This window comes from Pezoporus occidentalis, unplaced genomic scaffold, assembly GCF_034315485.1.
Source record: "Pezoporus occidentalis ecotype Australia unplaced genomic scaffold, CSIRO_AGI_Poc_V1 ctg29, whole genome shotgun sequence".
NCBI lineage: Eukaryota > Metazoa > Chordata > Aves > Psittaciformes > Psittacidae > Pezoporus > Pezoporus occidentalis.
In genome coordinates, this window is record NW_026914829.1 from 2,876,083 (window position 1) to 2,903,887 (window position 27,805).

Genomic DNA, 27,805 nt, shown 5'->3' on the forward strand with positions numbered 1-27,805 from the left:
AGTGATTGACATCCTCTAACTGGACTTGTGCAAGGCATTTGACACTGTCCCACATGACACTGGAGAGGCATAGATTTGACAGATGGACCACTTGGTGGAGAAGGAATTTTAATATCTCTCTGACACATTAAAAAGTATAAAATAGAAAAGTAAAATGAAAAACCTTTACAGATGTATGAAGCTTACAGGAAAGCCACATGAAATACCTTTGCTAACAGTGGACAGTAACAAATGACCCAAGAGAGAAAACTTGTGTTGTACAGAGAAATGGAAGCAACCAAAGAGAAAATATAGCTCTTATACTAACATTATGCAGGAAGAACCTGTTAACATCAGAGAGGTATAACTGCATTTATCAGATTGCAAAGCTCACAAAGGTTGCCTGAAATGACAAAAGTTCCTTAAGATCAAAAACTGTGGATGAAGAGGCCTCGTAATCATTACCATATGGTTGGAATGCAAATACACAGGTTGGACTGCCCTATGACCTTTGTATTCAAGAGAAGAGTTTTGGGTACACAGTGCTATGGGAAATCAGAGCAGCTTCAAAATTCCTTATTTGAGCAATTATTCAGCAAGGGTATTCCTGTTTGAGAAAACAGCTAACATGATACACCAAAAAATTACACTATCTTACTATCTTAAGAGAACTTATTCATCTTCCCATACAGATTTCTGAGTTTCTAGCAGTTTTCATTAGCAACAGCTAATACCTCTTTTCATTATAAAAGCTGGCTTCAATGGTCATATGAACTGTTTATTCACATGAACGCCCTGTAATGAACCAGGAAACTTGTTGAAACCCTTGCTGTCTAAAATAAATGTCAGTCTGTTTAGTAAAAGTTGAAACAAAATAAAACCCAGTCTAGCAGATGTGAAAAGGTTCTTTTTTGTTCAGGATGACTCAAAGACAGGACAGAAGGTTGAATTTAGTCTTAGTTTTAGTCCATCCTAATAAGTGGGTAGAATTGTAAATTTTATACATTTCACAGGACAGAGGGGGCAGCTTCTGACACTGTTGACTTTGCCTATTAACCTATATTATGTTTCTAGTCAGTGGGCATAGAAAGGCTTTTCAAGGCATTTCTTCAAAGTCCAGTGGCTGACCAACATACATTCTCTGCAGAGGTGATAGCTTCTCTCTTAAGGAGTCTCAGCTCCCAATCTGCCTAAAACTATTAAGTCGTATTTTACCCTGTGCTTCTCCTGAAGAGGAAACCATCACATAGCCTAAAGATACAGCACCTAATGCCTGTGTTTTAACCTCTTGCATCCTAAATAAAGCACACTGTACATCTTAGAGTGAGGTTATTTCTCCAGGAATCAAGGTTTGAGCATTTCCAGCCAGGTCCTGTTACGAAAAGAGGACATGGGAGGGATGCATCTGGTGGGTCCAAACAGCATCTTCTATGGACTTCCACAACCAGTGCTTTTCTAACACCAGACAAGAGCTCACTTGACATATTGTAAACACCCTGTGCCAACTGCTCTTTGAAAAGACTTCAGTTAAGTAGCAGGGCCTAGTTTTCACCTTACAAAGCTCATTAGGCAGCCTTGTCACCCACACTTTGGACTACTGAGATTTTGTCTAACTTCATGCTGTTTCAAAGAAGACACCACCGTCAGCAAAGCTGTGGTGCCCTATGTATGGGCAAGAGACAACTGCTTGTCAAGAAGACAGATAAAGCCACTGGAAAAGCCTGTATTTCTCTCAGGTTAGCCTCCCTTCCCTCAGTCCCCAAGAAAAAGGAAATAGCCCATTACTTTAGTATGGGTAAATGTCAAAAGTAATCAGAGCGTGAGGGATGAAACAGATTATTCCTCCTTTCCAGAACAAATAACTTGAATAAGGAGTAGCCCTGTCCTGGCATGCCTGGAGTAAACAAGCCCTGACACAAGCTGTGCCAAGGAAAGGAAAAGCAGCAATATCTCCAGGGATGCTGAAGACACAGGCTTGTCTGAGATGCATCTCCCAGAGCACCTGCCAGGACTGACCCTAAATTTTGCCTGGAATTGAAAGGATAAAAGCCTGACAAAGCTCTTGAATCACGCCACACTTGCCGCTCACCTTATTGTACAAAGAGTTTTGATTGTAAGGGCTATAAGGATTCTCTTGAACATCACACATGATGAAAAGGCAAGTGGCAGAAAGGTCCAGTGTTTAGACAGTCAGCAAGGGAGACAGAAGACACATAGGGGACTTAGTTGGAGGGATCAGTTTAGTTGAATACAGAGGGTGTAGGAGAGCAGTCTCCTATGAAAAAATAAAAGTAAACAAAAAAAAAAGATTAATGGATGAAAGAAAAAAGCTCTGGACAGAAAGCAAAGTGCTTGCCTTGCACCCTTTTTACATTTCACAGGGCTTGATGATTAACTAGGAAAGACACTCTACCTTCATGCCAATACAACTGTTCTACACTAAACACTTTCATTGGCATGAAAGTACACATGAAAAAAACCCTGCTGTAGGTGACCCATTAAACCAGCCACACTTTGGCTGATGACCAGTGCATCTCCTTGCATAACCATGTTTTGGGACATTTTCTGGGAGGGTAGGTTGAAGACAAAATCAATCTGAAAACTTGAAAAATTGAAAACAAAATCAAAGTGTTTGAGAGTACAAACGAAAGTCTGCCTTATCTATGTACTAGCAGGATCACTTCAGGCTTTTTAACAAGACTTTTCATCCATGTAAGAGTTAAACCAGTGAAGGTACATACAGAGCCTATTTCACTACTGCAAGTTCTCAGCAATTATTAGTGTTTCTGGTTATAAAAAACCCCAAACAATACATATATGGGGTTCGAAACCTAAAGAATAAAATCCTTTAAAAACAAAAAATGTTCTTTTAAAAATTTGGGATAGAGTGAAGGATGTATACACAGGTTTTGGCAAAAATCTCATGCTCGTGTTTTGTCTAGGTCACTGACACAATACACCCACTTGGTGGGCTGAGTCTAGACTGGGAACTCCTTTGCACGCTGTGCCTTTGAGCACAATACCCAGAAAATTTGTGACAAGAGCTGTGATGAGTTCCATCAAAACCTAATGTACTAGCTGCCGAAAGAGTCAGAGCGAGCAAACTAGTGAATCAGAGACCAGCAGCAGCAAGAACCTGCAAGGGGACCAGGCGGCAGTCACTTCACACAGACCTTGCCTCCTGCCTCTTGCACTCCTCCTCAGTGGCACCAGCCCTACTTATTTATTAATGATAAACCTTGGCAAACTGGCTTCATAGCTTCATGCCACTTGTAACTAGTATCTCCTTAGTTCATTTTTCTCTCATTCTTGCCCTGGCCAAAGTGGCTTACTTTTTTAATGACAAAGGAGCCTATGTACATTCTTGTCAATGAATGCTTGCAAGCACATGAATTCTCTAACATTCATTGAGTTGTCTTCATATTAATGTGTAATAAAAACCCCTATTATTTCCCCCAAAAGATTCTATTTCCCTAGTTTCCAATTAAAATCTTCATGAAACCACCAGTCACATCAGCACTGGACATGAGTTACATATACTTCCAGTATATTTTATGGTTGTTTTTTGAACAAATTGGAGCATATTTGCAAATTTTCTGAAACATTAATGAAATGTACTAAGCAAGAGAAAAAAAAATCTTTCTCAGAATGGGGAAATTACCATCTCCAGAAACGGTATCTAAAAACGTGGGAAGCTTAATACTGTCATACTGGTACCTCAGTCTGTACCACTGTCTGCAGAAAGTGCTTAGTGGGGGGATATCCACTGAACAGCCAGTGTTACAAATTGTGTATGTCCTCAGGAAAAAGCTAATATGAGAAAAAGCCAAAATAAAATGGGATTTTTCCCTTGTTTATAAATTTTATTGGCACACGAGTGTCAGTCTACTCCCAGAATCCAAACAAAAAGGCGCTTTCTGTGAGCTGAGCGACATCTATCTTTATTAATTCAGAAATCTCTTTTTGTCACTATCCACTACTTTGGATTATCTGCACGAGAACAACTGCCTGTTAAAGCAAAAATTACTGTTTTTTTTTTACCAGGGAAACAGCCTTTTCCACACAGGGACATTTCTTAATGAAATGAAAAGCAAACAAGCTGCTCTCTGCTGTGCAAAAAAAAAATGTGTGTTCGACACAGGGACATGAAGCTGAAGGTCAGCAGTTACAGCTGGCTGCATCGATATGTCTCAAGCTGAATGTCACCCACATAGTCACCAGTGCTTACTGTCACATTGGGAAGATTGGCACGGAGAGGAAATACTGAAGAGGGCTAAGAAAAATCAAAAGAGAGAATAAAGCTGAGGCCATCTGGAGTTTCATCTAGTCTGTACCATCCTTGACAATGCAGCCTGAATGTGTCTGTCCTTTCAAGAAGGGCTGGATGAAAAAGGGGTGGCAACATCACATAGTGAGATTTTTATTAGCAATGCTATTAGTGAGAAAGGAAAACAGAGAGATAGGGAGAAAACAGAAATGTTTTTTCCCTCCAGGAGTGGAAAGATCTCCAAAGAAAACCAGGGAAAATCAGTAACAGTATGAGCAGTTTTGCCCTCAGCCAAAGTAGATACTCTTATTTGAGGACAAGTGCACTAGTACCATCTCCTCTGCAGAAAGCAGGAAGCCTAACTGCTAGCTTCCTGGTTTTAATCCACAGCCCTCACATCCCATGAATGCAGTCAATTTACCTGACTTTGGGGTAATATTAGTGAGAACACCTCCCACTCTTTGGAAGCCAGCCACTGTGCAGCCAAAAATTGTAACTACTGAAATCAGGTGAAGGGGGAAAATGAGTGTCCTTACAGGCTAACAACCCTATGGTTAGAGATGAACACTGCAATTTTCAAGCTGTTGTCTGGGCACTGAGCCCAGTTCCACTGGCACTGCTATTGCTCTCCTACAGGCACTAAAACCCCTGAGGAGAGTTTCACAGATGCTGTAAGATTATGAACATCCTCATGTGGGCACCCAAGTCTTCTCCACTCACAAGAGACTTGTGTCAGCAAGTGCTGACTATGTCAGCACCATAAACCTACTCTGAGAGGCAAAAGCTAAAATCATAAACATGCTGTCATGATCAGCACTTCAGCATTTTCCCCAGATCTGGCTATTATCATACTACTGATTGTTCTATTAGACAAACAAAAATGGTTTCTGTTAAGCCAGTGAATCCATCTGTATACAGGTCCAAGTGCTTCCTTTTTCAGAAAAAAGTCTTTATAGATATCTCCCAAAGTAACAATCATTTTACAGCAACCTGCAGTATTTCTTCTCACAAGCTTAACGTATTCATTGTCAAATTAACTTTTCCATCTATTGAAGTCAGCGCACAATATGTTTAGCTCATTTTAATATATAGCATTTATGTAAAATAATTTTGGCTTTCGTTAAAACTACCACATTTATTCCTGGACTTACTGCATCCTCAGTACGTCATTAATATGTACCATAAGTAATTTATGTTTGATTTTTATAATTAGTTTCACAGGTCAGAAAGCTTCAGACTATGGCAACAACCCCAGGTTTGTATTTGCCTAAAAATACAAGTTTGGCAGAATCAGTGCCCAGCCCTGATAAAAGGAAGGTATGAGCTGCCCCTGTCTTTGCAGAGGCCCCACTGAGGTGGTCTAGCAGCAGCTCCAGGGCAGCTCTCTTTCTCTTTCATCCCAAGTGAATGGCAGGACAGCGTCTTGGCATGAGAAGGTTTTCAGTAAGTCAAAGCATGAAAAACTCACTATGAACTCATGTGGAGTCTTGGAACTCAAATATTCACTCTCAGCCTCAGAAGTTCAGAGACAAACTGTAAATCATCATTTTTATTATTATTTTCTCATATTTTATGGAAACGCTATATTCTATAAAAATCTGTAGAATGAGAAACCTTCTGATGCCACCCATATGTGTTGCTGGAACCCACTAACACTACAAATAAATCTTCCTCTCTTTGTAATGCTGCGGTACTCTTGAGAAATGCTAGGATTGTTCTACAGCAAGTCAGAACTTTGGTGAGAAATGGGAAGAACTAAAAGGAAAATCATAAAAAAAAACAACAAATATATCAGTTTTAAAATGGAGAAGAGAAGGCTGCCATTGTTAAAGCCTCTCTCTAATGTGAGAGGCATAGAAGAGAAATTTGAGTGGTAAGCTACTTTATTCACTTCGTGTCTGACAAGAGGACTATTGGCTTCATTTCACTACCCTGGAAATGGAAAATTCCAAACCTGCTGGTTAAGTTAATAATAAGCTCTTGCAGGGACATTCAGATTATGTACAGCAGTTAAGGTTTAATTCACATAAATATACAAATACAAATGAACAAGAAAAGGCTGACAGAACCATTTGTCTAGGGTTTCTCTAAGGCAAGGTCAGCAAACTTCAAGATGTGTTTTTGCAAAGTGACCCTGTGGCTTTATGCAGAGGTCTGCGGGAGAAGACAGCACTTTTGCTGGCCCATGGGCTACATTTTAGTGCCTATCACATGTGATAGAAGAGCTATCCTCTCAAGCTGTGAAAGGACAGCTTGGACCTGGGGTAGCTAGACAGGGGTGAGACACAGAAACTCACTGAGACTCCTCTCCAATCTCCTTTGGAGAAGGAAGAATGAACCTAGCCCAATCCTTGCTGTCCTCATTTCTCTTTAGAGAGGATTCAGATCTGGACCCCAAATGGATGAAAGACTTTCTAATAGATCTGATCCAGACACCTGCTTGACAAGGGAGCACAGGATTTCTGCTTTCTTTTGTACAGTGTTTCCTGCAGACATCATAAAAAGTCCTCTCCTCAACATACAGGCTTTCAGATCACACCAAAAAAACATGACGCTTTAGAAAGCCCAGCTGCCCATATCCAGCCTGGAGACTCTCCTCCAGGAGTCAGTGACCATTAGGGAATCATCTAACTTCACAATAAAAAAGAAGAGACCAGGACAAAAGAAGGGTTTAAGATTATTCAATCATCTTTACGAAAACTAAATGAGGCTACAGAATCCTCCAGAGTGAGAGTTACTCACCTGCTCAGTATTTTGATCACTGATTTCTTCAAGGTACTTTTTAAAAGGATTGGGTTGATAGGGCTCCTCCTTTTGCTGTGCACTCTTTCCTTTCACCAGCACCGGACGAATGACACCAGGTTTTGTCTTGACCCATAACACAGCCGTGGGAAAAGCAATGGAAGAAAATAAAATAAAATAAAATACAGTTCACAGAGTATTTGTTGGGTCAGTTCCAGAGCAGCTGTACTGACTAGGGTATTTTTAATTTTACCAGTAATTTATTTCACCACTAAAATTATGCAGGTGTCATGCTGCTTGGCCTACTTTTACTACAGATTCTGGACTAAAACAGCAAGAGCTGTTTTTATGCCCAGAACCTCACCACTGACATCTGTTTACTGTCAACACAAAAATAGATGCTGGGCTGTCAGGCTTGTGGGGTTTGCTGGCTGTTTGTGATAGCTGTTCAGCTGCATCTTGATAAGTTCATCAAGTCACACTTATGCACAACCACACATCTGCTTTCATGCTGCACATTCCTTTCTGGGTTCCTCAAAACAGTAACTTTGAAGCAAGGAAGGGCAACATGTGATGCTGTTAACTTACACACAGGCAGCAATAGATCAGGGCAAAGTCTTTCTGGGGAACAGTATCAGTGACTGCATGCTGAACTTCATAGAATCGTAGCAGTTTTATGCTGCACAATGGCTTCCAGCTCCTCCTGTTTGCTACCCATGCTGCTTGCACTTCAGTTGGGCTATTGATTCTACCACCTTTTAAGGAGAAGAAGCCCTGATTCCCACATGACCATTCCCAGGTGCTTCTGCGGTTGCTAACATGTCAATAACCCCTTGTCTTTGCTGCCACATGGATCTTCATCAGCTACCTGATACAGCAGACCAAAGGATCTCACTTGCATGCCATCTCTCAGACATTGGCTTGCCACCCTCAGGATTATATCTAGCAAGCCCCCTTCAAATCTAATTTAAATATCCTTCAGTGAGCCCTGCAAACTCCTGTGCAAAGATCTTTTCCCCTTTGAGAGAGGTGAACCCCATCTGTTGCCAGCAGACCTGGAGTTATACAGACCAACCCCCGACCAAAGAACCCCAGATTCTGCTGGTGACACCAGGCTCGGAGCCAGGCGTTGATCTGCGGCTCTGCCTGTTTCTTCCCTCCTCATTCCCTGCAACTGGTTGGATAGAGGAGAACACTTCTTGCGCTCGTGATCCCTTGCCAGTCATCCTAAGGCCCTGAAGTCTCTCTTGGTTGCCCTTGGATTTTTTATTGTAACTTTGTCACTGCCTACCTGAAAAATTGGGAGCGGATAGTAATCTGAGTGCTGTACTATATTGATAATGGATAGTAACCTGAGTGCTGTACTATATTGATAATGGATAGTAATCTGAGTGCTGTACTATATTGATAATGGATAGTAATCTGAGTGCTGTACTATATTGATAATGGATAGTAATCTGAGTGCTGTACTATATTGATAATGGATAGTAATCTGAGTGCTGTACTATATTGATAATGGATAGTAACCTGAGCGCGGTACTATATTGATAATGGATAGTAATCTGAGGGCTGTACTATATTGATAATGGATAGTAATCTGAGGGCTGCTATAGGAAGTTTTCTCTTTGCATCTTTAACACAGGCCCCAGGGAGGCAGCAGATGTCCATAAGAAGTGGGTCCAGTCTGTGCATTGGGCCTTCTGTTCCCTTCAGAAGGGAGTCTCCTATGACAATGACCTGTCTTTTTTAACTTTATGGAAGCAATTTTGACACAGGACATAGGACAACTCAACCTTGACAATGTCTCCATGCTAGATGAACCTTTATCCTTGTCATTGTTCCACTTGCAGAGCCTCACACCCCTCATGCAGGAGCACCTGGGCAGGTGCGGCATCCAGAGGATGGATGCATCCAGGCACTGAGCAGTAATTTGTCACCATTGCCCAAATCCCTTAAGTCGCTGTGTTCAGCCAGGCAGAGAGGGAACAGGGAATCCTCCGTATCATACATACTGTCTGCCTGCTGGGTATGTCTCAGGGAAGGCAGCCTGTGTCTCTCTCTTTCACTCTCCCTGATAGTCCTCAGTCTACTAACGTTCTCCCTGAGCTCTGTCACTAAGGAGAGAGTTCCTTTACCTGGGCACACCTCCCACAGGTCTGGTCATTGCTGCTGTGCAACACCAGTGTAAGAGCAGGGCACAGGCTGCAGCTGGCACCAGGGTGGCAAAGTGCTCCCACCAGAGCTCTGCCTGGGCAGCTGTGACCATTGTGGTGGATGCAAGCTTAGAGAGGCCATAGCTTTCTGCAGGGTAGATACCACTGCTCCCTAGTCAAGCTGGCAGAGATTCAGCACCTTCCTGCACACCCTTCTGTGTGAACTGCCACACTCCATGCCCTGTTTGCCCACACTGTTGGCAGCATTTCTGGTCACTGGTGATCCCTAAGGGCTTCTTTTATACACGGGGGGGCTTGGCAGCCATTGCTCCCAGCTCCCCTCCCCAGGTCATGTCAGCAACTATCACACGAGCCGCAGGCTCCTTGCAGTTCCCTCAGATCCCCTGAGGTTCCTCGTGTTTGGGAACCCTCCTGTGCTCCATGCTAGAGCACTCTGCTGTGGATCGCACTGGCACCAGTGCCACTCACCTCAGTGACTGAGTGACAGTATCTTTAAGAGTTCACTTAGAAAAGTGCAGTTTTAGAGACTTTAATTAGCATGGATGTGTGATACCCCTCATTTCAGACAGATTGGATTATTTAGCCAAGAAAAGATCTTAGATAGCTACCAGCCAACCAGAAAAACTGGCTATTGACTTGTCAATTTAGTACATCTGTGATTTTCAGAATCCTTACAGTAAAGTTTGACATGATGGATTGTGGCATAAACTCTAAATGGAGGCTAGGGGATAATTTTAAAATACACAACCTGTTCTGTAAACAAAGAAAAGGAAGAAAATACTTCGCATTCTCACTGGAATTTGGGAAGTACTGAAGTCCTGGAGGAATCTGTGATTGAATTTGAACTTTTAAATAAGTCAATTCTTCTCTGTTACAGCTATCCCTGAGAAAATGGGCGGGTTTTGTCACAACTGATACAGATAACAACAGCACTGACGCTAAGCTCCTTCTGTGGTTGCAGCCCAGAGGGACAGCTTGCCCAGCTGAGACTGAGGAAGAGGTGCTGTCATAGCTCTGCACCCTCAGTACCCAGCAGGGTATAAAAATGCAGAGAAGAAACCTTTTTCACTACTAGATTTATTTATGAAATTTAGACTATGTACATTTAATGACACCATACTGCCTATTTACAAGAGCAATACACTTAAGCAGTGTATCTGGAATAAAAGAGAAGCTTACTATGATGGCATCTGATATTGCCAGATGTATCGTGTAAACTGAATTGTTGATCACTTTCAAATAAGACCTGCAGGCATCCAGCAAGGACAGGGTAGGAGGGGTGCCTATCAGAGGGGAGGGTGCAGGAGGCAAGAGAAGTCTCCACACCTTGTGCATCTGCTTCTGCCTTGGGAAAGGACAGAGCAGTGCTCAGGTGCTGAGGTGAAGCTGGCAGAGGAGCAGAAAAGCACAACGTGCTTGGGAAGAGCAAGGGCCAGGCAGCAAAATATTTTCCCTTATCTTTGTAGTTTATCCCCTCCCTCCTTTCCATGGGCTGGGGCCTTTTCTTCTACCTCATCAAATAAGAAGTATATTCAACTGAAAGAAAAACATCAGTCATGAGGTGATATTCATTCTTTAAAAAGGATAATAACTGCTGAGTTGCATTAAAAACTCTTTCGTTGCAAAGGTTAACTTAGTGAAAAATATGGTGTTCACTTAAATTTATAGTCCATAGTTCACGATTATTTCTTTGTAGAATTCACTATAAAATATTTGTTTTCTTCTCCAAAGTTTCTGAGCAGAGTTTGCAAAAGGGAAAGACTTCTGGCTTTCTACAGAAAAGTAAGTATAAAAATAAAAAGAAAGCTACAGTTGTTATCAAGTCATCATCACACAGACAAAGGACCTGTGGCCTTCTAGCACTCCTTCACACCATGCAATTAAAGGCCCATTGAGGCACCTGAAATCACCAAGGATAAGCTACTCTCCTTATGTAAGAAACCTCTTCCAAAAGCACTTTGTGGAAATACTTTTAAGGGAGCATTTTCTAAACAACATCACACACTCAAGTGTTGACTGAGTCATATGTTTGTGTCTGACTCTGCTAACAAAGTGACAGATATCAGCCAGCAACCAGAAATTGAAATACTTCATTAGCACCCTGACAAAATATATCAAATCTCTGATCCAAACCTAAAAACTTGAACCCCTCATTTAATAGCAGGTAGCACAACTGACACTCCTGAGAAACAAACTGAAACTTAGTTTTGCCAAGGAAGCATTTGCCTAAAACAGCACTGAAAAATGATAAAGGCTGTTACCATAGCAATGGACTGCCATCATAGGGCTACTCCCCTAATAGCAAATTACACAGGGCCAAGACGCAAGCTCCAGAGCTGACCCATACTCAGCTGTACTGATTTGGTGTCAGGGTACTTCCTGGCATGGTTTTGGCTCAGGTTGGCAAACACACAGTCAGAAATAGCAGGACAGGCTGGGCGAGGGCACCTCTTGATAGGCAGTATGGACATGGCTACCCTTCCTCAGGGGCAAAAGGAATTTTGGTGTATGAAAAAGAGCCCTGTGTGATATTTCCCTCAAAAGTCAGAAGACTGAATTACTCATCTGCAGGTGTATGGCTATGTTCAACTCTATTTTTTCCCTTTGTTATCATGACATTGGTTGTCCCTGAAATCTTGCTGAAACTGGTGGATAAGGTCCCATCTGCAATCCTGGTCCTCTCAGAAAAGGCCCAAATTTCTCTGCATCCCACATTTTCCTGTCTGAATCACTGTCACTTCCCCTTATCCAGAGTATTAAGAGATTACCAGTGTAGGATCAGACCCTCCTCCTCTGTTAGCTAGCAATGACTGCAGCCACTCTTTGAGGTGCTCTAGGTAACTACATAGACATTAAGGTGTTCTGGATACCTGAACAGCTTTTCTACAAACAAGGAAGTTACCTCTTAATGTTTAACAAGGAATTGGCTCTTTCATGTATTTTCAATGCAGTGCTGTTTTGAAGCAGCCTGCCTCTGAGACAACCAGACAAATAATTAACATAGATAAGACATGATTAGATAAAAATACATAACAAAACAGGAGAGCTAGCCTTGTGATAAAAGTTAGCGGCCATCTTTCGTTTCTTTCCACTCTAAGTCCATCAGAGCCCTCTTGACAAATAGTAAGCACTGACTCTATCTGTTTGGCTGCACGGTCTTTACTTTTTGTACAAACTGTAGTCTTTGAAGCCTTCTGCTTCAACTGGGATAACCAGAGGAACCATTTCCAGTTCTTTCCAACAAAATCTTTAGTTTTGGGGAAAGGGACCCTGGGACAGATGGGGCTAGTTTGTAATGCAGCGAGCCTCAGCTGATGCAGTCATCTTTTTGTCAGCACTGAGAAGCCAAAGTTACCTAAAGAGCCTTTAAACTGTTGACAACACCTGCTTTCAGATAGTGAGGAATTGGCTCCCGTGTAATAAAAGAGTATTGCAGTTGCCACTGTCAGCAAAAAGATGGGGTTTGCCCTAACAATACAAACACAGAGGCTTTGTCTAGTTGAACTGTGAAACACCCTAAAATATTCCCCTTTTATTTTTTTTCTGCACAAATAAGTCTTCTCAAAAGGAAACATGTAATTGAACATACTACCTTCTTTTTATTTTCCTTTGTAGAGGCTTACACTTGCAAAAATGCAATAAAACATTTCAGGCAGTGTATCAGTCTATGACAAAGTTCTCCTTCAGTACATTTGAAGGTGTGAAGGCATAAAACTATGGTTAAAAGAATTTCCTCTTCCTCCAGCTAAATAGTAAAACTCACATCACTGAAAGCCTAGGAAGGAAAGATAATTATTTTCTTCACCTCCATGCTGAAGCAGCATCAGTTCTTACACCAGAGCACAGAGAATAAGGACAGTCACCTGTTTGAAATTCAAGTTGTCTTTATTTTTGTTCAGACTGAAATATTTGCATTTCAAAAAACACAAATTTTCAACAAGATGTCTGATACTATACTGTGTGCTAAACTAAGCCAAAATTAAAATCAACATATTTAGCCCCTTTCCATTTTATTCACTGTACAGGGATGAGCTTTTTCCTTAACAGCTGGAGAAAAGGCACAGATCCACAGTAAGAGCAGTGTGAACACGGCACTCACCTCTGTTGCTATTCTGCAGCCAACAGAGGAGCAAGTCTGCAAGTCTGGGACCAGAAAAGGGAGCAGGTTTGCTCAGGCACTGCTGACTGTCCAGGCTGGTGGCAAGGAGGGGGACAACGGAAATAAACCCTTCTACTGCACAATCAAAACCTACAAATGACTGTTGCAGCATTAAAATGAATAAACATAAAATATTTGGGTACTAAGATAGGCAATACTGGTCCCACATGAATTTTGCCTTACTTGCTTAAGATGCTACAGTTAATGATGATGTCAATAATATGTGTTGTGTTGGTGTGCTGGGTATGGTTTTGCACTTTGTTGTCATAAATCATTCATAGTCATCTTTTAAGAATAGAAAATCTGTTGATAAGAGTCACAGTGGCAAGCCTAACGCTTCACCTGTCCATTGGATTAAAGTCACATAGCTGAGAGGCAGATAACATTTCTGGTCACCATAAAAATCAGTCTCTGGTATAGCTAGTCAGAGACTCCAAGGCAGAAGAAGTAATTAGCTGAATCATAAATCCTGCAAAATTTCTAAGTCAGAAGAAGAATCATTCACAAATAAAGATCACAATGTGCTCAGAGACAGGTTTGCTGTCTGAACACACAAGAATTCCACTGTAGTGATCACAGTTTGAAACAAGTGAATTCAAATATATAGTTAAATAATTAAAATGTTAAGAAAAAAAGACAGAAATCAAAGAAGCTGCCAAAAGTATTAAACAGTTATAAGTGCTGTGAATGCTACTTAAAACAGTAATGTTTTGGAGAAGCTGTGCGTCAGATTATAAGACTTTAAGAGATCAATACTGATGTTCAAAGAGCATCAAAGAAGTGCAAAGATGTGGGAAAAAAAAAAAAAAGGAGGAAAAAGCTCCAAAGTCAGGAAGTTGTACTCAAATACAATCTACAGAAAGAAAAAAGAAAAAAAAAGGAAAATCGAGCCCATAATATAAAAATGTCATAAATTACATCAAGAAAGAGAAAAAAAAAATGGCTAAATTTCCTTACAACTAACAGTCTATAGGGCCAGTAGATAAAATCAAGACAAAAAAGATGCATGAAGAAGAGGAATCCAAGGCTGAAAATTAATTCCTCACTTCAACTTTCTTCACAGGAAGACTTAAGGAGGTTCTCACACTGGCAAAGAAGTAATTTGGAGGAAATGTATGAAGCACAGTGTCAGTAAGACAGATCTGAGAACAAATCAATAACATGAGCAAATAAAGTGCAAGGAATAAATAAAACTCTAAAGCACTTCCAGTGTGAAATTTCCACACTATGAATTGTGGTATTTAACTTCCTCCTTCAGGTATAATCAGCTCCAGAAGAATGAGAAGTGCCAGCTGTGGGGCAGGTTTTACTACAGGAACCTGAAGGGAACAAGGAATCACCAGTCTCTACGTGTGTCATTTTAAGCTGTGCGTAGTAGGAACAAATTATAGTAAAGAACAGAATTACTATATTTTTGAACAAAAAACAGGTAATGTCTTTTCAAAGGGCAATTGTGCCTCATAAATATTTTAAAGCTATTTTAGAGTCAGTGATGCAAGAAAGCTGGCTGATACAGCAGATGTAGTTTGTGTTTAAAATACCAGTATGAGAATCTTTCAACATGTAGAAACACACATTACAGGAAATCAAGTCAGAAACCACAGACCATCTTCTGTGAGGCTCAGTATTTGGTTTTTTTTTTCCCACCAGGTCCTAGAAGCACGGTCAGGTATCACAAAATGAAGCTGCAGCACAGATTATGAATTTCAGTGGATGTGCAGCCATTCTGCACATGGATTTCCAAAGACTTTGGTGAAGGTCTTTCAGTGGGGTCTACTAAGGAAATGAAAATGCTACGGAATGAAAGAGAGTATTTTCTGTGGACAAATTAAAAGATAGGAAGGAAAAGCGTGGAATAAATGTTCAAATTTCACAATGCAGGGAAGTCACAAAAGAGTTCCTTGGAGACTTGCTCTGGAATCTGGGCTTTGAGTTATGGATAACAGATCAGCTAGAACAGAGTGGCCAGTAAGGTGTCAAAGTTTGACAGTTATACCACATCATTCAGGAGAGTAAAAATAAAATATCAGTGCAAAGAATTACAGAGAGATCTTACGAAACTGAGTGAATGAATGATAAAAAGGGTGAAATTTAACTGAATTCAACATTGATATATTTCACTGGAAAAACTAAGCTATATTGTAAATCTACACAGGCAGTGAAGATCTAGTTAGCTCCAAAACTAGGTGTCACCACTCAGGAAATATATCTTGGATTTATTGTATACAGTACTATGCAAACATTGGCTTACTACTCAATACAAGGAATAACTAAATAAATTACTATGAACTGCTAAGAAAGGAATAGAAATAACAATAAAGACTCTTATTATGCTGTCACGTAAGAAGTACTGTGTTCAGAGCTAGACAAGAGTAGTTTATGGTTTTAATCTCCCAATCTCAAAACCAAATATTGAAAAAGATACAGAAAAGGACAATGAGGTTCATCAAGGATATGGGACAGTATCCACATTTCTCAAAGAGCAACTAATCAATTTTTACTTTTCTGTATGTAAAAGTTGTCTGATAGGGTAGTGTGGGGTATTATGGTTAATACTTAGAATATAATTATTATTTAGAAAGTGAAGAAAGAATGACTTGCTATTTCAGTACAAGAACAGAGGTCAAGTAGTAGGATTAAAATAAATAAAGTACTATTTCCCACAATGCATGATTGAAAACTAAACCCTATTGCTGCAGAATATTGTAGGGACTTGTTGTACAAAACGTTGAAGTATAATAAGATTCAAAATGTACCTGGAAAAATTATGAAAGAAGCGGTCAAAGATTACTAAACAGAAGAAACTGATTCAGGAATTCCCTAAAATTCCATTAGCTGAATTACAATGGGAAAAATTTCTCATCCACTTCTCATTTTTCCCCATTTGTGGTCACTGCCACTAGGATAGGATCCATGACCTCTCTTCTGACTCTTCTTCAGAAAGCTGGGCTCCAACAGGACTAAATCGTGATCAGAGCTAAAATGAATTTGCATAATCTCCCTTTCTTTATTTGATTTTTACACTTGCTTTTCACTAGTTAAACCAGCTTTGATTTAAGGTGATGTGTAAGAAGAAAATAGATGCCAGAACATTGTTGCATATAAACAAAATTGTAGAAGTGGGATTTTAAAAGGGTCCAAGAAATATAGTTGTCATAGACCTCAAGATTCAGCAAGACTCTCTAGTTTGTCAATTAGTCCATGGGTTTACAGGTACTGTCAGGATTTACAGTTACTTCAAACAGGTGTGTATTCAGTACAGAAGAAAGCAATATGAGCCTGTAGAAGCAATGCAGCTTTGTAGGAGGATATTTCCTCCGGCTTATTTCAAAGTACTAAGAAAGTAATAATAATTACTTTTGATATTGTGCTTAGGCAAATTTTGAAAAACAGCCTACCACAGCTGTGCAATACATACCAGCTGACTCTCTGTTACAATAGGTGCTGATTTGTAAAGGCTGGCCTGCAAAAAAGATAAACACATACAGCATTACATACAATATCATAGCGATTATAGTTATGACAAGAAAAATCCACGGACAGCAGCATGGAAGCTTTTACTACTGATGCAATGGTATGCAATTGGTAAGAGAAGTTAAAATAGTGTTATTTTAGTGTTTTTTAGGTACAACCAAATATAAATGCCAATCATTAACATTTCAGGGAAACTTTTTTTCAAGGGAAACAAAATTCTACTTTTTCATCACAATCTAATCTCAAAATACAAATCCTGACATTTCTTACCTGCCATTGTCTGTTAGCTTACAGCATCAGTGTTATTAACACTGCCAGTTGTATTGGGACTTTGGTCCAACCTTATCATCTTTCTGACTTCACATTATGAAAACCAGAACAATCCTACTCAAGCATTACTTTTTCTTTTTCTGAGTATACATTGAAGCTGTATTTACCCCAATCTAAGTAATTGTGATGAATGCAAAGTATTTATGCATGTATGTGAAATAGCCATGTGCCACATGCTTATCCATGCAGTGCTGATATTCAGAATTTCTGGTGCATTGATCCCTCCCATCAACTCCTTCAAGCATGGCAGGAGTTGCACTGGATTAACACAGCGGTTCTGAATTGATGGTATATGTCAGCCACAGCTTTGGGAGCTGGAGATCTGCTCTGGAGTGTTATTAAATATATTCTGTTCTCACAGACTACATCTGAAACACACTTTTTCTATTTCATCAGAAAGGTGTCTTCCAATATTCTTTCTAATTAGTATGAGCCAGCACAATCTGTCAAGTAAAAATCACAGTATGCAATAAAATATGCATACCACCACATTCAAGAAGCAAAATTGAATTGATCAGTCAAGCATTGTGCTGGCATAAAACTGGAAGGCCTCGGTTGCTTTAGCAGCATTGCTTTGACTTGAGGTTCAATAGAAATGCTGAATGATGAATAGCAAGCAGAGATTTCTCAACACAGGACTAGATGAGTTGTAAGTGAAATATGGAACCTGCAGTAACTGTGTATGCTAGTAAAAATTAAAATGTTAATTTGGTTCAATGTTTCAATAATGGAAGAGATGACTCCATGTAGAGATTTTCTTTATATGCTAAAATGTGTGTGTCTGTGACATGCAGATTTTCATCATCTCAGGATAAACTAGGGGGTTTCAGCCAGCTCTGTATCTTGGAAAGAAAGTTTGGGTCAACCCCAAATTCTAATGGACAGGCAAGAACTAAAGGGCTTAGGCTAAATCCAAATAACTGCACCTGTCAGCACCCATAACAGTCTGTTTACCAAATAGCTGAGCTCTTGCCACACATTTAAAGGAAAAAACAAAAAAGGTGTTTGAAAACATTAATTTTAATATCATATTCACACAGGTAAAATTAACAATATACACCGCTTTGAAAAGATTCTGGCCATGAGGGATTTACAGCAGTGGGAAAACATCTCAAGTCTCAACTGCCAGTGCTCTAACACACTCACTTCTCTGTACCAGTCAACACCATTTGTCATAATAGATGCCTGTGCACACTAAGTATTATATCAAAAGCAGACAAATTAGACATTTCTGCACGCAAAATGTAATTATAAAAGTACTCACATATCTGGTTTCACGCCCAGCTGCTCTTTGCAGTGCTGTTGACACCTTGTATAAAATAAATAGATATATTAAGAGCAAAGAGTTACTTTGAGGAGTAACCCAAAGAGATTTTCATCATTGTGACAGTTCTTGCTTGCTCAAATTCAAGAAAACGTCAGTTTTCCAGAAAGATTAATGCAATACATAAGTTATCTTAAAGTTTTGCTTGATATGTTCATTGTAGAAAATACTGTTTAATTTTTACTGCTCAAGAAAATTATCCCACTCTATTGAGGAAGGCATTTAAATTACCTCTGAGAACTCTCATAACAAAATGTTATTATTAGATAGCCATAGTTGTGGTTCCCCCATGAATTTTAAGTTAAATTTCTTCACAAAATAACCTGAAATGGCATCTTTACATGTTCTCATTTGCAAGAACTTGCTTTCATCTGACTAATCCATGCTATTTCTATGGTATTTTCTTATATGCTTTTTTTCCCTTCCTGTCTATGACCCTCTTTTACACTTAGTTTAAAGCATTTTGTTATAAGCACTTTAGCTGATAAAGGCACTTCTGGTCCCTATGCTGCATCCTATTAAACTCAATTTTGTCCCCTTTATTTGGTCATGACTGCTAACAGAGGCCTCCAGCTTGGTCAAGGCTCAATTCTCAATTGCCCAAGGAAGTAGGTTTTGGATGCTACAGCATTTTAACCACTTTGGATTCAGCAGACATTGGAAAATATTCCCTCAGCAATTATCTGTGCCTGCTTCTTCATGTTACTATCATGTTTCTGTCTTTCAGCTGCCTGAAGCCTGATTCACCATGGCATGTTTGTTGACAGAAGAAATAATTTCATAAATGAAAATTATATTTTAACTATATATTGAATATAGCCACTCAGGAATACTGGTTCCATGCCTTATTTTTTGCCTGGTGAACTGAACATTGTACAAGCTATTTTGAATGCATGAATTTCTTGATATGTCCCTCTGCCAAAAACCCCTTTCCTCTTGTTTCCAGCTGGATTTCTGTCATTTTCACTTTCCTATAGCTACCATGACCAATGTAAATTTATCTGTGGCAAACCACGTAGGATCCTCTTCCGTTGGTTAGTCATCCTTCTTAACACAGAAGGCACATCAATATAACTTAATGAAACCAGAAGTTTAACACTAGTATAGAAAGTTTTCCCTGTCTCTCACTATATGTTTCTGAGTTATTCAGGGTAAATTAATGTAGTGGGCCACCTCCTTATGTGAGGGGCCAGAGTTAAAAGGAAATCAGCCCTTAAGAGCAAGTCTATTTATTCATTTAATTATCCCATTATTTGAGAATTAATAGTTGTCCTGGGTTCCACAGTAGCAGTCATGTTTTTCCTTTGTGTTAACTAGTGCAGTGCAGTGTTTTGACTTTCAGCTCGGGAACAGAGCTGATAACAAGGATATTTTGGTTTGGCCAAGGACTTTGTGAGGCTCATGCTCTGCCAGGGAGGAGGGGAGGCTGTGAGGGAGCAGAGACGGGGCGCCTGACCCTGGCTAGCCGGGGAGGTATTCCATACCACAGCACGTCATGCCCGGGGTGAGGGGTAACTGGGAGTTACCCGGGAAGGACAGGGGCTTCCGGGTGGAACTCGTTTCCTTGGCCGGTGGTATCGTATTCTCTTCCCTTGTTATTTTCCCTTATCATTGTTTTAGCTGATAGTAGCGGTGGTGATTTGTTGCTGGACTGTTTTTGTCTCAACCCGTAGGAGTTGCACTCTCTCGATCCTCCTCCCCGTTCCTCCGGGAGCAGGTGTCGTGGTTTAAACCCAGTTAGGTAATTCGTTCGCTCACTTCCCCCCCCATGCACAGACCCCTCCGGGAGCGGGTCACCGAAGGCGGAGAGCCACCCCGGTGTGGGAGAGGCGGTGCGGGGAGGCGGGGGGGGAAGACGGACACGGACTTCGATTGTTGTCAGCTCGGCACCACTCACTGGGAGTGAGTGAACAAGCTACCTGACTGGGTTTAAACCACGACAGTTATTTTTGGGTTTAAACCACGACAATAGTGAACAAAAAAAAAAGTTCTGAAAGATTTCCAATCATTGAAGCTAGAAACATTCGCTCCTCTGTAGTGAGGACACACAGATGGGAAAAAATCAGTAAGCTGGCCAAAGATGTTGTAGTATGGAAGGCAAGTTATGAAGGATTTCTTCCTAGTGGGTCTTAGCTTTCGAAGCCTTAATAAACAGTTTCTCATTCATAAGATAGCCCCTTCTGACTTCAGGAAAGCATTCTGCAGCAAGGACTGCTCTAACTCTAGGGATACATTTCTATCCTTCCATGTCTTTCAAACCACCAGATACTTATACTGACGCTAGATGTCTCAACTGCAGCTTTCATTGCTATAGGTTTTACTGTTGTCATAGGCTCTACTGTGATTTTGTTTGCCTTGATATCTACCTGGAAAGAGTCCTTGGTGTCTGGGTGGGCTTATTCACCTACCTTGCCAACATCTGGCTCCATGCTCATCTGCAGAAAACTTGGAGAAGACTCAGATCGGCGCTGTAAAATTATTTTCAACACAGAACAGACTTATTAATGATGAGGAAAAAAAAAAGGAAAGGAAGAGAAAAAGTCAATCCCCCATACTGATGTGTTACCATAGTCACTGGGTCCTGAAGGACTTGATCAATGACAGCACACAGCTCTTCTGTTTGTTGTCTGAGCTCAGCAGGGGAGCACATCTGAAAAAAAGAGGATGGATCATTCAGTTAACCTATGCCTTTTTGTTTTCTAATAGAGATTTGAAAGTCATATAACAGCACTACCTCTGAATGAGTGTCCAAAGCAGTGTCTTCACTCACACTTGCAGTCTTGGTTGGCTCTTCTAATGCCTGCAATTAAAAAGATGGTGTGACACTGAGTTCAAAATTTTAAAAACCAAGCAAACATAATTTTTGCAATGCTGTGTTTCCAGAGGTGACACTCTAAGTTCCACCATGGAAAGACGGCAGAAAAAGAAGTTACAGGCCTTTGGAGCTTCTTCAGGTTACCAATTTCTGATTCTGAATCAGAGGGGGGTTGCATGGTTGCAGAGAGGGAGAGAGCATATGCAAGTTACTTAGATGAATTATCCCTGCTTTTAAAGATCAGAAACTACCAGCTTAAATTGTCTTCTCTGACAATGTCCCCCTCCTTCACAGTAAGTATAACACTGTGAATGTGTGCCACGTGCCAAAGAGGGGTCAGGGGGCTGCCTGCTGTGCACCATCAGAAGAAAGCCACCAGCTATAGGCATGTGGACAAGTCAGGGGTCTAAGCACACAGGAGGTCCTTTCTTTTCCTCCAGTAGACATTTTCCTTAGAAAGTGCCTCCTTTTTAAAGAGGATTGTGATTACACATTACAACAAACCAATGCATGATGTTTCTTGATTTTAGCCTGAAATTAGAAGTGTATAAATATGTGCTATACATATGTGATAGGCACACAGGTGTGCAATCTCTCCACAAGATTCTTGTGCTTGTATATACCTCCTGTTTTTCTACACCAGTACCACAAGCACACTTGGGAGCAGTGTGAATCAGTTTGCTGATCCCTCAGCTTTATCAGGAAACTCACAAAACACCCTCAAAAGCCAGAATCCAGTGGCTCAGTTCCTTTTTCATCTTCAGCCAGAATTTGAGACAAACTCTCACTGCCATCACCCATTACTGCTTTGAAGTGTTTTTCAAACAGGCTTCATGCCGAGACCAAAAATTACTCTGGAAGCCTGCTGATGTGTGAAGCTGGACTACAGGGGAGGGACCTGCAGAGTTTATGTATTTTTTGTTTAACACATTATGCTCTTCTGAAGTTTCATTTTGCTAGTTAATTGGAAAAAAAAATACGAAAGAACAAAAAGGCATTCCAGTAAAGCACTTTTTCATGCATGTGGGATTCCATAGGAATGGACTGATACCAGTGAGGGGAGTATGAGGGCTGCCAGTCACAGAAGACATGTGGAGCTCGCAGAAAATGGCAGAATTTTTAAATAAAAAAAAAAGTAAATAAATAAGCATATAGTTAAGCAATTGTTTCTGGGTTTAATTTTGCTCAGTACATTTTCTCCGGCAAGTTTCCTGTGCAGCTACTTGCAGCATACATCTATTTATGCATAACTGAAAAGTTAATGACAATTTACTTTTGATATTATTTTTATATCATCCACAAATTATCCTGAACAGAAACGCTGTCATCTCTCAGAGAGTACAGTAATTATAAATGAAGAGTAGCTTCTTTCCAAATAGATTTCTTCCCTCCCCTCCGGCTCTAGACAAACCTGTTTGCCTTAGAGTAGCTGCATTTCAAAAGGAAAAAAGTAAAAGAACGATGATTTTTGACATACAGAAATTACTGTAATCTTATCCCAAGACAGAAGATTAAAAGGTCATCTTTCTCAACTCTGCTGTCTCATCACTGTTACCCAGCTAACTGCTCAGATCAACAGGCAGTCCTGTAAAAGAGGAGGGCTCAGCTAAAGAGGGCTCATCAGCACTACACTCAACTACTGTGTCCCCTGTTCAGCTTCAGTCAAGATTACATCCTCCTGATAAACATAAAATGAAGTGATAAAATGAACTAGAAGAGTCATTCCAGTACCTATTAGGGCCAGGATTGCCAAAGTACCCTGTTTTAGGCAGATGATGAGTCTGAACATTAAGAAAACCAACAAGTTTTAGTCAGTCATGGGATAAGAATGCAGAAATTGCTAAGCTTCTCAAAACCTCGAAGAAACAAGTAGGGTAATGAACATAATAAAGTAATTGTAAAAAAACCCCACATGTTTCTGCTTCATATTTACTTCACCAGAGCAGTGGGAGAGGGTGAACACAACCAAGGGTAAGAAACAACTACCCAGAAGATTCTGAGGAATCTTTCTATAGGAACTACAGCCACATCTACCAAGTCCCTGGTCAGAACTGAGACTTAGGATAACTTAAGTAACCAAACACCCATCTGTCTCAATAGAAACTGGGTACCCAAATTTCTTCGCATTTTGGAGCCTTCATTGACTAAAGAACTCAGGTGAGCCTAGCATAAGGTCTATGTATTCCACAGTCCCCCTGATACACAGACATCATACAGGACCCATGTCAGAGAAAGCTGCAGTGTTTTTCCTTTTTGAACCTTTGGGGAAAGAAAAATTTAATCTTCAAAGTGATCAAACTAATTTCATTCACTGTTTTATCTCCTTTTTTATTTATTTATTTATTTTCTATTTGAACAGCCCTAGTCTTCCAAAGAACAAGGAGTACTAGATTTTAGGCATCCCTAAGCATCCCTAACACTTCTACAAAGAAAAAAGGTTCTGTTTAATCTGTCGTTAGCTTTTCAAATTAAAACTTTTTTTTTTCAGCAATGTTTTTTTATTATTTTTTTTTGCATTTCCACACAGAGAAAAGTGTGAGATTAAAGAAATATAACTAGTGTTTCTGAACTCATTACTAGAATTAACATGCAATAACGTCATGATTAATTTAAAGCATTAGTCCTATCTACAGTACTGTTGATTAGTGTTATCAACAGTACTGAAGCTTCAGTTTCTGTGCTAACAATATTACATTAAAAATGGAACATTCCCATTTAGGTATTAGATTTTTTTTATTATTATATATGAAAAACAACAGTGAGACCACAGTTTAAAGGAAAGTGCAATTTAGAGAATGAAATGTGTTTGTGACAGAATTTAAATGTTCAGATGAAACAACCAGTTGCTGAACTACTATTTTTTTCCCTTGCAAAAGGCAAATTCAGGGGCGTGATGCATATGCATCATTGACGTCAGTGATGACTACAACCCTTTCCTCCTCCTTCTCCCAAGATATGAGTGTGCTAAAGCTGTATCAGGGCTGAAAAGATACTGGTAAATGAGGCAAACAGGATCATCAACATTTTGTTAGAAGAATAAAAACTCTTGACAACATATAGGAAATATTAAGCATTGTTTCATCCATCAGTGAACCACATCAATAGTAGGAGAAAAAAATGAATATCGTAACCTTGATCTGACGCAGCCTCCTTCTTACTTTACTGTGAAAAACCTGGGCTGAGCAAAAGCCAAGAAGTTTCCTCCTATTTTATTTCTTTTGTGTATTTTTCCCATCACTATCTTTTACTAAGCCCTCAGCACATGCAAAAAAATCCCTCTGTATAATGGAACTTCACATACCAGGAGTTCCTTTAACTTATTCCATGAAGATCCTAGGAAATGGTAGTGAAAAACCTGGCTACTTTTCCTCACATAAAATAATTAATACTAAAAGCTGCAAGGCATTTGAAAGAAAGAGGGAGCTCATAGCCACCTCCTACATTGACACAATTGGTTATTATTACAGGCAAACTAGGTCCTTTATCACTCTACAACTGCACAAATTGTTTCCTTTCTTTCTTATCACTAGGTATTTATCTCTATCCTTGAGAAGCATTTTGACATGAGTAAGTGACCTGGATGCAAGAAATTCACCTAATAAGTGCACACCAGAGGTGCTTGGGGAAAACTAAGGAAGGTTTTATTAAAATAGTCTCTTCAAAGTGTTGTCAGAATTGCTGTTCAGGTCCAGAAAAGTCCTGAAACACTTGATAATAGCCCACCATCCAGCAGTTAGGTCTACCATCTGAAAGTAAGAAAAAAATGTCTTCCAAGTTCCTTCTGTATGATTTCAAGGAGCAACTTGAATTTGCATTTGTCATGATCAGTCCTTATACCAGTGGATATTTGATGATACAGTAGGTAGAGTTCCCTCAAGGCAAGAACACAGAGCTGCATCTCCAATGTAACAGATCACAGTCATATTTCCTCAATTGCATTTCCTTCTTTTCATGCAAAAAAAAAAAAAAGAAACAAAGGAAAAACAAACAGGAAAAAACAAACCAAAACACTCTCTTTTTCCTTCTGCTTTTTTTCCCTCCACGAGAAGAATATAGTGCACTGCTGGCAGTCTGCTGTGTAGGGGACACAAGTAGGATCTGGTTTAGGAGATGTCTACTTAAGAATCGTCCTGTAGCTCCCTGAAATAAACTCCTCATCACTACTTATTTTGACTGAAAGATATTTTTATAGAAATTTGATAATCTCCAAATAACAGATTAATTACTTTTTAAATACTGTCTGAGCAGGAATGGAATTTTGAATTAGACTATGATCACATCTGGTTAACTAGTAGCTATACAAAAGTGAGTGTCAATAAAGGGGTGACTCACTGACTCAACATTAATAAGGCCAGAAGGAAACACAGTGATCACCTAGTCTGACCTCTTCTTTAAACCACAGAACTGTCTGCTATTACTGTATGAAGTGCCAGAAAAGCATCTTGTCTTGATTTTTCAGGTTTTGTGATAAAGAGCTTACTTCTATCTCCAGAAATTTTTTCTAATGGTTAATTCTTTCACTTAAATTTTTGCCCTATGCCTACATTAAACTTGTCCAGCTTCCTCTTCTAGCCAGTGGATCCAATCATCTGCAGGGCTGAAGAGTTCATTATCACAGTCTGTGCATCCTCTCCATTGCTATGAATCTGTATGGCTATGATGGCACTGCTGAGAGACCATGGTTACCACCACCTCATTATCACCATCTTTGCTCTCCTTGCTCAGGCACTGTGGAACTATACCCTTGCTGGTGAGGACAACTGTCCTGCCAGCCTTACTGTCACTGGCTCCCAGTTTGCCTTCCTTGTGGAGCAGCCTGCTCTTGCAGGCCTTACAGAGCCTGATCATGCTGACAACACCTCCCTTAAAACACCAGTTTTTCCTCTTCTGCCTTCAAAGGAAGTTACTGCCTGATCTTCTAAAGGATATCCTGGATTGGCCTTTTTCTGAGCAGAGCAGAGGTGATCGGACAAACATCAGGTTAATACAAACTCAAACAGCTGGAAAGCATTCCAGTTACAAGATTTGATGAAATTAAGCCACTTCTAGGGTTGGCAAAGTATACACACATATAGTCAATAAGCCTTTTCTTTGCTGCTAATGAGCACAGATTTGAAAAACTTTCTTGGAGTAAGAGTACTGGAGGATAAGAACACCTCTGGAAAAACCATAAAGATGATGATAGCCTAATGTTTTCATAAGATGATGAAAAATGCTGGCTGAAATTAAAGCAACTACACACTCATAAAATAAAAAAAAAACTTGACAAAGAAAGACATAAGGAGACCATTTAGAGGCAGACAAAGCATTGTAACTTACATAACATATCAATGTCAGTTTTCTGTCGTTGGATCTAATACTGCATATGAATTGTCACTAGAATACCCACATCTGATGTGTCTTCTTTCTCAACAAATTAATTAATATAACTATTCACACAGTCAAAAAAGTTGACTTATGACAATATGCATTTCTAGTTTCATTGCATAGCAAAACACTTTTTTAGCACTTTAGGCAGATGATGTACTTCTAATCATGCATTCAGCTCAGTAATATCTGTGCCTTGCAGCTATTATGTGTCTTTCTTACTTGCTAAAAAAGAAAAAACACTAGAAAACTTCTCCTCATAACCATGATTCTAATGTTCATAAAACATCACTTATGTTGTTAAAATCTTACTCTAAAATATCTCTCTCTTCTTTTATCCAGTGCATAAAATGCATTGCATAAAATGAGAGCAATATAATTTATGTAAGTAGCATGAGCTCCTTCCCACTTCACTCCCCAGTATTTTTGAGGAGAAAACTTGGATATTACAGACTGGTGCAATGTGGTCTGTGTGTGACTCCTTCATCCTTCCTTTAAGACTAGTACTCTAAATGCATGTCAGCTAGCATAGCAGGACCAACTTAGGAGCACTGTAATTTGCTGCTGGAACAGGTCAATAGGAGATTATTATCCATAATTCCCAAGATGGCAGAAAGCATGTAGTCAGGCCATGATGAAACATACAGTTTACAAATTAAATTAGCCAAGAGCCTCTCCTGGAGGCAAATCCTGTAGCAGAAAATTGATTTCTTATTAGTTTTACATGACTGTGCTTTTGCTACTTAGGGCTACACCAAGGCTAGCATTTCCAATAAAGTGGTGAATAACCAAAAGTCTATCTAAACACAGATGCCTTTTGAGTCATTACTTTTTCCGCAGATACTGGTATTATATATACTATTCAGTTTTACGTATTGGGGGTTGTGAGTAAATGCCCCAGAAATCATCAATGAGATCATGAAAAGGAATCCTTAGTCTTCTGAAAAAGTACAATCAGATGGCTGATTCTAACCTGCCAAACAAAACCCACCCAAAACACATTCTGTAGGGGTGTAGGATCCCCTGCATTAGCTATTTTCCTATAGAGAGCCATTCCTATTAGACCATATTGCATGATAAAGCAGACATAACATTCATTAGTGCATTCCAGGTTTAAGTAACAGAAGAATCAGGTATTGCGCAAATGATTAAAAAATCATTTAAGATTAAAAGA

At 39.8% G+C, this 27,805-nt stretch overlaps 1 protein-coding gene across 9 annotated transcripts in view; it reads right to left on the reverse strand.

The window, feature by feature from the left end:
- MLIP (muscular LMNA interacting protein) overlaps positions 1 to 27,805 on the reverse strand; it is a 111,586-nt gene that overhangs the window by 21,342 nt on the left and 62,439 nt on the right. For 2 of the 9 annotated variants that reach the window (XM_062626172.1, XM_062626168.1), the window contains 7 exons: positions 21,184 to 21,249; positions 21,016 to 21,099; positions 20,858 to 20,917; positions 18,390 to 18,434; positions 16,740 to 16,784; positions 6,989 to 7,114; positions 2,088 to 2,254 (listed from right to left, as the gene is read on the reverse strand). In XM_062626172.1, coding sequence (XP_062482156.1) covers positions 2,162 to 2,254; positions 6,989 to 7,114; positions 16,740 to 16,784; positions 18,390 to 18,434; positions 20,858 to 20,917; positions 21,016 to 21,099; positions 21,184 to 21,249 — 519 coding nt within the window. In that variant the 3' untranslated portion in view covers positions 2,088 to 2,161. Of the gene's footprint in view, positions 1 to 2,085; positions 2,255 to 6,988; positions 7,115 to 16,739; positions 16,785 to 18,389; positions 18,435 to 20,857; positions 20,918 to 21,015; positions 21,100 to 21,183; positions 21,250 to 27,805 lie in introns of those variants that run through there. The other 7 variants (XM_062626171.1, XM_062626169.1, XM_062626174.1 and 4 more) reach the window with 5 other exon arrangements.